Below are 13219 nucleotides of genomic sequence, written 5' to 3' on the forward strand. Positions count from 1 at the left end.
CAGTGCAACTCTCTTTTTCCTTAGTCCATCCCTAAGAAGATGTACATGGTATGGAAACTTCTGGTTCCAGAGGAGCGTTTCCCCATATATGGCCCGCTTGATAAGCTGCTCGAAGTGCATGTTTATAGAGAGCAGCTGATGTAGGTGGCAGGCTTGTAACAAGCTTGTTTTTTGAAATTGTAACTATAGCAAAACAATAACACAAATCTAGGGTTACTTTATACTAAAATTAAAATATGTAGGTACACACCTAACAACTGACAAAATCAAAAACTTAAAAGTTGACGTACTCCTATTTTCCCGTCTTTTTATAGTGGCCAGAGAAAGGCAGCTTGATCTGAACGAATTCTTCCAGTACGAAAACCAAATTTGTCCACGTTCGTTGTCAGTTAATGGAGGGCTTCGTTCAGGGAACAAATCTCTCGGCCAATTTTAAAGCAGATGATTTGGCCGAGAAATTGGAACCTGCCTACCCTGCCACCTACATCATGCACTTCGAGCAGCTTACCAAGCGGGCAATATATGGGGAAACGCTCTGAAACCAGAAGTTTCCATACCATGTCCATCTTCTTGGGGATGGATTAAGGAAAAAGAGAGTTGCACTCCAGAATGGTCGGCAGTTACAGCGATTTGGTCGCAATTAAGATTCTTGGACCATTGTGGCTGTAAATCTGGCTGCGAAACTATGCGTTATGGGTGTCATCGCGTCAGCATACCATGTACGGCCCAGTGTAAATCATGCAAAGGTGGCTGTACAAATCAAAAGTAAGTTAATGTAGTTCTCAATCCAGGGTTATTTTGCATGCTGACCACTGATTATAGGTCTGGCACAAAATTATAGGTTTAATGGTAATCAGCTAGGCACAAATATAATTCAACAGTAATCTACAGCAACCAGTTCATGTATGATCGGTGATTTTGAGTATTGAAATGGTACGAGTGCTTCAAAACGACTTTTCTTTTTCAGTTCTACATCTACCGAAGAGGACATTTAAGTTTTTTGTTTACAAATGTAGTCACTTTAAATAAAAATAATCTCTATTTTGTTAATATTGTCTTCGGTTACCGCGATAGTTACTCATGAAATAAAACTATGAAAACGGATTATATCGCGTATATTGAATTTATAATACATCCCGACGTTTCGAAACGTCGGGATGTATTATAAATTCAATATACGCGATATAATCCGTTTTCATAGTTTTATCTCTATTTTGTTATTTTTTTTGTAATTCAGCACCAGGAAAAAACTTTATTCAGTTTTAATTTATTTATTTTTTATTTATTAAAATAAATTGGGTGATTTCTTTTCATATGACACATTTCATATTAAAATCAGTGCACTTACTGCAGTTGAAGATTTCTTTTAAATAAATTTATTTGTAAGAGCGTGCATAATTGAACTTAAATATTTCGTGAAGAATAAAAGGTATCGGTATCGGGTTTTTTTTATAATACTTGTTATTTATTCAGTAATATATACATGTATTAAACTATTCATGTTGCATAATTTTTTTTAAGAAATCAAGTAAAAACTATCAATTGAGTAAGAAAAAAAAACTTAAGATGCCGTTTTTTGCCAAAAGTATTCAGTATATGTTTTTTGAGTATTTTTTTATAAGTAATGTATATAATGAGCTTTTATTTTAGATATTAAATATTGAAATCGGTCAAATAGTTTAGCTTGTAGAATTTTTTGAAATATATTTTGAAGAAATTTACACTCACATTCAAACCTTCATATTTCGTGAAGTATGAGAGGTATCGGTGTCATGTTTTTTGTATAATACTTGTTGTTTATTCAGTAATATGCACATGTATTAAACTATTCATGTTCCATACATTTTTTTTAAGAAATCAAGTAAAAACTATCAATCGAGTAAAAAAAAAACTTAAGATGCCGTTTTTTGTCAAAAGTATTCAGTATATATTTTTTGAGTATTTTTTTAAAAGTAACGTATATAATAAGCTTTCATTTGAGATATTAAACATTTAGATCGGTTCATTGGTTTAGCTTGTAGAATTTTTTGAAATATTTTTAAAGAAGTGGCGCCATCTCTGTTCCTAAGGGGTGAAACTTGCGCTGCTGCGGGTCAAATCACTCAGTTTGGTCCCTCCTTTCACTGTGCAAAGCGGCTTGCTTTTATCATGAAGTGCAGCATCCGGGCAAAAAATGGCCATAACAAGTATGACTAATAATAGGTATATTAACACTTTTAGATATTGACAGATCGCGGCTAGATTTACATACTAGTCCTGAATAAAAATTTTATTGAGCCTATGGTACAATTAAATATGTCTACATTTTTTACAATGTTATTATCATTATAAAGTGCACATGCTCGCTTAATAAACATATTTTTAGAATAGTTAGTTCTACTACATGGGATGGAGAATAAATGCTTGTAGGATCCGATATCGGATGTAGGATCCTACATCCGCGTAGTCAGGCCGCGGAGGCACGCCCGGGCGCCGTCTTTAGCGGTCACGCTCACTACAAGAAGCATTATGCCTAATTTGCAAGCATTAAACTTACATTTCTATTTAAAAATAATCATTTTCAAAATCAGTTGTAATGAGTTACCGTCATTTAGCTTAGAATAGTATAAAATATCTGTCACACTATGATTCTTTTAAAATTATACTTATATTTTTTATAAAGCTCATAGAGATTGATATAGCTACTTTTGACGCATATTATTAGTATCTAACTATACTTCCTCTCTATGTATTTGGTTTTTACTCCAAATTATTATAGCAAATTAAAGAAGAATGATCAAATACTTACGAAACACAAAAGGTATCCCTCCTCGTATCGCTCGCTTGCCATCGAAGACTGCTTGTTTACTGAAACAAAAATACAAACAATTGTCAAAAACTTTTACAAACAATTGTCAAAACTTTTACAAACAATTGTCAAAACATCGAAAGGATTACACGACGCCGAAGAATTTCATGAAAAAAATAAGTTTTAACAATAATTCTTCAGAAACCTTATGGAAACTGCTTTCAAAGGAAACTGTTTTTACAAGAAATAAAAGACATTTTGTTTTTGAAGTTTCTTTGAAAGTAAAAACATGGTTATTTTACACAAATTGGCATTGATAGGTCGTTATGCTACCCTGTTACGGAAAAACGGCGTATCTTAGTTATTACATACATATATATCATATCTATAACGGTGTTTTACCGTACCTAACAGGTCAGTAATGTTATAAATAAACAATTCTAGGTTAAGCATTACACCAAATCATCTTTTTTGGATTACCCACTATCCAAAAAAAATAAGCTTAAAACAAATCGTATTCGGTGTCTCTTGGAACGCTGCTAATATGAGCCTATTTTTGAGGGTTTCGTAGTACCTGCCTGCGGCGTTGTCTAACAAATCGCCCACGGTGCTAACTCTTCTCTTTTGTAATAATTAGGTTTTTTTTAGTAGTATTAATTTTTGGTTTTCGTTTGTATCTCTGACTTAACCTGTCTCCGTTGCAGTGTTATTATTTTAAACTTAGTTATTATCTTAACCATTACGGTTTCAGGCAAAAAATACTTCTAATTCGTTTTCCAGAAAGTTCGTGGAATAAATGACTTGAAAACCTCACAAAAGAAATAGAGAAAAACCCCGTAAACCAACTTAAGATATAACGTGTTGTCCTAAAATTTACAGTTTTACATATCCTTTGACCCGTCGACTTGCGGTCTAATCATTGAACAATCCAAGGTAAAAACCCCACAGGCCAACGTACACACTTTTAAATATCATCATATTAAATTATATGTTCTATTCTATAGGATACATTTTGAGTGTGCGAAGGAATACACCTTCCTTCAATGAATTGCGCCTTCCTTGGACTGTATGCATCTCTATCTCTCGAATACGAAATTGTGATAGAGGCAAATAATGAAATTCCGATTTTCGGTGTTCGCGGTAGCCTCCATGTTTCATCACTCATCAGTTCATCACCGGACGTCCAGGCATGCATCCTTACGCTTTACATACCTACCATTTATTAGCATAACACAAATTAATTTCGTTTTTGATAAGTGCGTGCGTAACTACACCTATCCACGATGAAGTCTAAAACTAGGCATACACTTTATCTCAATAAAATGATAGACAATTTGTCAAATGTCTACATTTAATTCCCTGTCCATAACTTCCACACCTTTCGCGTTAATAATTTTAATAGGCTATCCCTATACAATAAGGACTGGTCATGCCTATATCGAGTATCGAGCATCACATTGCTCTGCATTACACAGACATAAGTCTGAATAAAACACGAACCATTACTATAATGTCTACAATACACGTCAGAAGTCATGACCACAGCTAACCGCAAACAAAAAGGGTTGCCACAGGTACTTGATGAAATAATCTGATCTTCAGTATAAAATCCAGTTATCTTCAGTACAAATATTTCTGTTAATAATGTACAACTATTATAGTTGGCAAAGGGTCGGTGTCACCAAGAGAATCTTTTTATCGCACTAGTATTTGTTTACGACCCCAAAAAAGGCAAGAGTATTATCTTTCTACTGTCACTGCCAAGTTTGGCTAGCCAGACCGTAATTTTCAACTATTTTTGGTAAATCAAAACCTCGAAAGATATTTTATAACAAAATTACATATATACATGTCACCTACGTGTTCAAACGCCTGCTCGTTTGCCTCCTATATCATAAAAAAATACCTATGTGACCTAAATCGTCCCTATAATATCCTAATTCCTAACCCCTGTGGGTTCCTAACCCCCATAGCGTGATCAAAGGTCTCACACAAGCTTTTGTTAACATAAATCCTGAAATCCACATGTCATGGTAAGTAATTCCGTAATTTTGTGTACCCCTGGGCGATTTTGTGCATTGCGAAAAACGAAATTCGTAAATCGTCTATTTGTGACTCATGCATATTTTCGATATAGCGAACCAAATAGATGAACAAAGCGGTTCGCGGTTATAGCCCCGGTCTGGTAACCCTAAAGTAGTCTACGCACATCACCAAGGCATTCAACCCCTCGAAGAATTACTTCTCGAAACAAGATCAATTTTAGCGGTAGCATTCCATCACGGCTCGGGTACTGCAAAAAGCACCCTTATATTATAAATGCATCAGTGGACAGGACGGCAAAAACGGCCCGGCCGAGTTGGATATAAATTATTTATGCTATTTTAAACATTTTGGAGTCCGCGCCGAGAGGACAGCGGTGACAACGGGTGTTGTTGCCGCCACTTGCAGTCAGTCGCCTCCTACTCAGTCTTTTTGACAACCAGTCTGGTTCTTGGTAGCCTATGAAGCCGATTGGGTTCGAATCACGGTAAGGCGTAAAGTTTGGCTTATTGAAGTTAATTATTAGTATTATTTTTAAACCGATGTCTTCTTCTTCTTCTTCTTCTTCAGTCGGTCCCTCAATGCTGAGGATCGTGACATCATGTCCATCTGCTGTAGATCAGGTTCTTCCATAGGCTTCTATTCTTCGCCAAGCGCATGGCCTCGTGCACCGATGTTTTTCTATTTTAAATGATACATATTGAAACTCGTTGGTACAAGCCGGGATTAAAACGCACGACCTTTTCATACGGTTCTCTTTTTTCTCAAGGTCCTAAAATGGAAGCTACCGCAGCAGTTTCAGATGAAATTTCTTCCACGAAAGTTCCGATTCGGGTGTTGAATGAATTTCCTGCCGAAGGTTTACTGCAGTAATGGAATTACTCAAAAGGATTGCACAGGTTTAAGGGTCGCAAGGGTTGCAGACTTGGTATAAAAAGGGGAACTGTAAGATGATGATGATGATGATGATCTCCAATTACATATAGCCTGAGGCGAACGCTCGCTAATGCTCAGAGAGCAATTGGAAGAACTGCCAAGAACTACTTTGACATATAGGCTTATAGGTACACTAGAGATGACTGCCTGTAACGGATGTCTGGTGAAAAAAAATGACTTTATGTACCTAAAGACGTGACTGTATGTGTATGTCACTGTATGTGTTCAGTGATACGGTGGAAAAATGCATCTTTTAGATCAAATATGACGCGTTATGTACACTACCGCTCATATCATAACTATTTAGGCACTCGTAATTTTTTCCATACAATTGTATACAAAATTGACTTTCAGAATTATACCGCTAAGTCGCAGTCGAGTAACAGTTTTTTGTGCAGTTTACTTTTTTAATTTAACAGGCATATCGAGCTTCAAAACGACGTGCAGAATATTCGTGTACATTGCCTATTTACCAAATGGCAAGCGTAAAAAAATCCATAAATCGTTTTCCAGTTATGAACTAGTACATAAGGATTTTTTAAATCGTTGCATAAAGTAAACTCGAAATTTTAAAGGATGTCTTTGGCAACAATTTGAGGCTCAATATATTTACCTAAATAAAAATTCAATCCAACATGTAAGAGAGTTATTTGCCTGCGATCGAACAGTATGATTTTGAAAATAATTTTTGTATATGTATTGTATGGTGAAAATTGCGGGTGCATTTTTACTTTTGAGCGGTAGTGTACAGAATGCAAATGGAGAAGCCTAGATTCAACGTGCTTATTAATACTGATAATAAATTATACAGACTGACAGTTATTTAGATTGCAATTCATAAATAAAATATTGCCTTCATTGCTTCGACAAACGCAATAATTAATACGAATAAGTTTATATGGCTACTGTTCACGTTATTGCATATATGTGGTATTTTCTATAAAAAGGGACCTTATTGTCGATGGCGCTTACGCCATTATAAACGATGCTCCGATATAAATACAATGCCGCGCGACACTGTGCGGCGTAAGCGCCATCGACAATAAGGTCCCTTTTCATAGAAAATGCCCCATATATGTGTCGCTTAACTTCAAACTCAGGTAAATCCATTCGACCCTCTTAGGAAATATCTACCCTATAACCTTTTCTTAATACTAAAATCGCAAATTCTGACAGTCGACTAGTCTTTATGGTAACAAAACTGATGTATTGAGTGAGCACTCTCTACTTAGTTCTCTTTGATATTATTAATGCCTGAAGTCTCATAATAAATGCAATGTAATATAAGTAATAAAGGTTGATAAAATAATTAAACATAATTAAAAACTCTTCTCTACTCTACTTAGTTCTCTTTGATATTATTAATGCCTGAAGTCTCATAATAAATGCAATATAATATAAGTAATAAAGGTTGATAAAATAATTAAACCTAATTAAAAACAGGATAAAAAAGTTAGTTCATTTACGATATATTGAATAACCACATATCTTATTTTTATAATTAGGTTCGGATGTGCATTAATTGGTTGTAAAAAAAAGTCCCGTTCGTAATGACGGGAATACATTTAATGACATTTCTAATACCATGTATAGAAGTCACCTTTTAGCGTGGTCTATAAAAAGAATAAAACTGGACAAGTGCAAGTCGGACTCGCCCACCGACGACTCCGTACTTTTTAGTATTTGTTGTTATAGCGGCAACAGAAATACATCATCTGTGAAAATTTCAACTGTCTAATAGCTATCACGGTTCATGAGAGACAGCCTGGTGACAGACAGCGGAGTCTTAGTAAAAGAGGGTCCCGTTTTTATCGTTTACCCTTTGGGTACGGAACCCTAAAAATGATACTTGGAGGGCAATTCGTACCACTTACCTTCTGTACCACTAGTGTACAGTCGAAGGCAAAAATATTGATCCAGACAAATGGCTCAGAAATATGTGAACACGACTTTATTGTCTAAGGTGTAAGAGTGTACACATATTTTTGAAACTTTGGGAATGTATATATAAATATACACAAATAAATATTATAGGACATTCTTACACAGTTTGCGTTCAGTCTCATTTTGTATGGGATTTTGAACAGCGCGCCTCACTCAATTGCGTTATCTGTCTCTATCGCTCTTGCATATTCGAGCGATAGAGGCAAATAGACGAACGAAAGAAGTTCGAAGCCCTCAACACCCCGAATCGTCTGCAACCTTTCCACGAAACGCAGACTAGATAAACTTTTAATTGAGAATTCCGAATGAAATTCCTTCATGAATCGAAGCCGATACATTCCTTCGGCAGCCGTTTTTGTAACAGCTACATTTGACCATTGATAGACTCTATTCCTATGGTATTAAGGTTCAATAATAGTCGTTGATCGAAACTTGATCCAGACAAATAGCAGTAAATATAACCCAAGCTTTCTTCTACCTAATTATATCCGTTTCGGAAACGGTTAAGGTATTCTGCAATTAAAAAGTTTAAAGTTATGCTAAATGGGCCATTTAAAAACGCCATTTGTGCTTTTGGAAACAATGAACGGGTTCGCGGTTAAAAAAGGTGTTTAGATAATTTATCAAGTAGAGAATTCCTTTAAACTTTCACGATTTTTACTCATTATTATTTACAACGACGGGACTTAATCTTTTTGCCCGAGACCACGGGGACAACGCCGTCCTCGAAACGTCGGAGGTAAATTTAAAACTTATTTTACGCGATTAAGTCCCGTCGTTGTAAATAATAATGAGAATTCCTTTGTTCTCTGAGTCGATATTCTCTTAATCACAGACCATACATTGAAGTAGATGTACCATGAACTCCATGAATGCTCGTACTTCATTCGAATCAATCAATCAATCAATTAAAATATTTATTGTTGGTCATGAGTCCATCATCATCATCATCATGTCAGCCGATAGACGTCCACTGCTGGACATAGGCCTCCCCCAAGGCTCGCCACTCCGACCGATCCTGTGCCGCTCGCATCCACCGAATTCCCGCGACCTTCACCAGGTCGTCGCTCCACCTCGTTGGAGGCCTACCGGCAGTCATGAGTTACAGAGATGTTATTCTAATGTACAACGGTCTTCATGTCCTGCCTCAGAGAGGCGTACAATATGGAAACTTAATTATAAATGAGATCATTTATGTAAATGATGTGCTAAGATGTGCTAATGGGGCATTCCACATCCAGAATAATGTCGAGGAAGTGACATTTGGCCTGATTATTTTTCATGACTTGGATTGGCATTGGGGGCGTTCAAATATTACGTATGTGCAAAGTTTCATTACAATACAACACGTAGTTTTAAAATGAGAGCGGAACTACGTTTGTATGGGAAGGTGCAATTGGGCCGAGCTTGCCGGGGACTCTTAAAATGGGTCAAAATTCTTTTCGTTGTCTTGTTTTTTGTCCCCAAAAAATGTGAAGGAGTGGAGCTTTTTGTAATGAGATGAAATTTAGTGTTTAATTTTTCTCGTTTAAAATATAATTTACAGATAGCACGCGTTTTTTAGGGTTCCGTACCCAAAGGGTAAAAATCCCCTAGGGTCCCCTATTACTAAGACTCCGTCTGTCCGTCTGTCACCAGGTGTTAGCGATCCAACCTTTGTGGTCTAGCGCGGATGCTATTTATAACAACTATGATTTCAAATATATGTCATTATAAACATTCGCAAAACAATAAGACAAATGTCAATACACAATTATGTAAAAGTTACAATAAATATTGTTAATTATATAAATAAAAGCGTAAAAGCAATATCGAAGTTCAAGAAAGAGTTCACGCTTAATAAGGGCGTGAACACCAGGCTTTATCTCATGAACCGCGATAACAGTTGAAATTTTCACAGATGATGCATTTCTGTTGCCGCTATAACAACAAATACTAAAAACAGAATAAAATTAATATTTAAGTAGGGCTCCCATACAACAAACGTGATTTTATTGCCGTTTTTTGCGTAATAGTACGGAACCCTTCGTGCGCGAGTCCTACTCGCACTTGGCCGGTTTTTTGTTTTATATATTTGATAGAAGACGGAAATACAAGCGTGACAGAGTGGTCAGAAACAAGACAACAAAAATAATTTTGACCCAAATGTGCGAGTAGAGCAGTGTGTGGCCAGAGAGGGCAACACCGCGGCAGCGCAAGGAGCAGCGTGGGGAGCATAGTGTGGCAGGGGTATTTGTTCAATCTACTTGCCTATGGCACAGGGCGGACACGCTATACATCAAAAATCACTCTCGTTTCTATGTGTGAACGGCACGTCCGTACACGCGTCATGCGTCATAGTGTGAGTAAGTTGCTTAAAAATAGTACTGAGAGCACGCCAAAAGTCTGCCAGATTTCTGTCGCGGGGCGAGGTAATTCGAGTCGGGGCGGGGCGGTGCGTGGCCGTTCTGTATGATAATACTATTTATATGCCTATGGTCTATGGTCTTTGCTAATCATATTTGCGGTAATTACGTTTTGTCGCGGCTCACAATCGCAACAATGTTAATCCGCGCTCGGGTAAGCCGCGATAGTTGCAAAAACAGCGACCCGAACAGTTTCTCGTGCCCGTTCCCATTGTTCTCTACTTTCATAAATATTGATTAAATATGCTCGTCATGTAGACGAGTGGGTAATAAAGACTGTTAAAGCCTGATCAGGAATATATGATCACGCGCCATGTTGCGGAATTTTACTGGAACTAATTTTTTCATACTATAGTGAACTGTCACCCTATACAAGAGAATAACAGCACCCTCTTGACGTTGATCATATATTATTGGTCAGGCTCTATATTATTATACATGTGGTAGATAAGTTAACTAGTGCCTACGTCAATTCTTAGGATTAGTTGTCAAGCGGACCCCAGGCTGAATGAGCCGTGGCAGAATGCCGGGATAACGCGAGGAAGATGATGATGATGATGAGATAACCGTCCGCTAGAGGGTGCAACATCAACCGGTGAGGAGGACAATCCGAACTTAACCCTTAAATGCATGATTTTTTGTATAACTTTTTAATAAATTGAAATAGATGTGTCATGCTGTATAAAAGTAATAAATGTGATTTTGGATAGCTGCATATTGAGCCACGGACCATCAAATATACGATGCATATTTTTTTTTTTTTTTTTGGCACAAACAGTCATTACAGAAAAGTGACATTGAAAAGTATTACATATAATATTGACAATATATACATCATTATGCATTTAAGGGTTAAATTATGATATCTATATGATGTCATTGTTATCATTCGTGCCTGCATTTTGCTCGTTCTTGTATTGTGTATATATGTATACTCGTAGGTATTATATAGGTAGGTAGGTAGATACGAGCAAAAAGAAAACAAAATAGTACTTACGTAATAACAAAGTGATATTATTTAAATAGATATCACAATGTACGGTCGAATTCGACTCCCGGTGTGTGTAATTTCATCGTCCTCTCCTTAATGGGCGTATTTCTAAAAAATGCTCATATGCATCCTAATATGTATTTCTAGAGATGATCTTTATTAAAACCGGCGGAGGAGATCTTCGATTTTGAAGTTTCTCCTCTCACTTTTTTTCTTCGTTTTTGTTAAATAGACGTTAACAGTCTATAATGTACTAGTCTCTGGTAAGCTCATCATATTTCTCAACATTGTTATAATGTGAGCTTCGCGCACGACACACCCCGGCTAGGGTTTCCACATACTATACTGCATTTTTCTTAGGTGATTTAAATAACCAGTTAAACATGGACAAAAGGCTCTCTATGAATGCATGTGCTCTGTCGAATTTAATGACATTTAAGTAAAAACGTTGCCTTACAATATCGAAATTCGAAAGCGGTACAATTACTATTTAAGTTAAGATTGTTAATAAATAACCGAGTAAAGTTGGATTAAAAGGCAGAGGGGGCAAGTGCCCCGGGCGCCATTCAAGGGGGGCGCCAAAATGGGCAAAAAGCAGCAGCAGGGAAACTTTTGTCAGTCGTCAGGGGGCGCAAATTTGGTGACTGCCCCGGGCGCCATATGCTCTAGCTACACACCCCTGATTAAAAGTCCTAGTTAGAGGTTACTTTGGGAATTAATTGTATCGAGCGAAGTGTCATAATTCGTGTATCGGAAGCTTATAAATTAAAGATAGTTTAATTAAGAACTACATATATTTTTTCCACGTCTACGAATATCAACGTCATTTAGAAAAATATGATCATATAAGGAGATTTTTCGCCTTCTGGCTCAGGGAACCGCCTTAAATCAAATAAATAAATAAAATTTATTTTTAACGTGTAGCAACCCTATCAATTCGCCGATGCGCCGGCGCCGGCTACCGCGCTACACCTTAAGGGTTATAATTACATTAAGATGCAAACAAACCTGTTGTCCATATACGGCGTTTCATTAATATTGCGAGCTGAGTGGAAATTATACCAGTAATTTGTTGAAAAAATTACTTTAAACAATTTTTGGATTAACGTGGTTATTGTGCGGATCCACTTGGGTGTGTTTTGCACGTATACAGCATGTATTTTTAATACGCCCACATATTCTAAGGGTAGTTAGTATAGGCATTAATGAATTAACTTTCACATGTTTTACAAAAAAAAATACTGCTTTTATTCTTCCTTATAACAATACTAGCTTTTGCCCACGACTTCGTCTGCGTGGAATTAATTACTGACAGCATATGCTTATTTGCTTAATTCAAATAACAGGCATTTCATTAATTATCTCAATACCACCCCCCGTTTCACCCTCTTTAGGGATGATTTCCGACATAAAAACTATCCTATGTCCTTCCCCGGGACTATTTCTATGCCAAAATTCAACTAAATCGGTTCAGCGGTTAAAGCGTGAAGAGGTAACATTCAGACAGACAGACTTTCGTATTTATATATTATAGTATGGATAACATTATTCAGCACGCAATGTATATTTACTTTGTTTTGATTCAAAACGTCGTCGCACTTGGTGCCGCGACGTCACAGTCACAACTGTCACAAGTGTCACAAGTGGTAAATATGGTTCGCAATACATTGCCGCTCAAAAATTAATTACATTCTCGATTCATAGCATAAATAACCTCCTAACGCGCTGGCAACGACATTGCGCGACTGGCTTCGGCTAAGGCGACAACCATAGGTTGGAGTGAGGCACAGCGATCGGACTTTTCATTCCCACCTATGGTTTTCGCCTTAGCCGAAGCCATGTCGCGCAATGTCGTGGCCAGCGCGTAAGGCTCATGGACCTATTTACTGTACTTATTAAGTTCGATGAAATTTGAATCATATTTCAATTTGCAGTTGTATTCAAATTACACGCTGTATATGTATAAATAACGATGTCTCGCTCGCACATCGGAGCGGCGTTCGGAAGATATGAAGACCGCTTAAAGGAGTAATTATAAGATTTTTAAAGTTCCGCTTAGTCAAATGTATTCCTTATTCTCATGCTGTAAGTTACAAGATTGTAAAATTTCAT

General features: G+C 36.9%; 1 protein-coding gene across 1 annotated transcript in view; it reads right to left on the bottom strand.

Annotated features, from left to right (window-relative positions):
- The window catches only part of LOC134755701 (uncharacterized), a 68892-nt gene that overhangs the window by 29128 nt on the left and 26545 nt on the right, over positions 1 to 13219 (bottom strand). Inside the window, exon 3 of the mRNA XM_063692249.1 lies at positions 2789 to 2847. Coding sequence (XP_063548319.1) covers positions 2789 to 2847 — 59 coding nt within the window. The remainder of the gene's footprint in view (positions 1 to 2788; positions 2848 to 13219) is intronic.

Source organism: Cydia strobilella, chromosome 3, assembly GCF_947568885.1.
Source record: "Cydia strobilella chromosome 3, ilCydStro3.1, whole genome shotgun sequence".
NCBI classification, from domain to species: domain Eukaryota; kingdom Metazoa; phylum Arthropoda; class Insecta; order Lepidoptera; family Tortricidae; genus Cydia; species Cydia strobilella.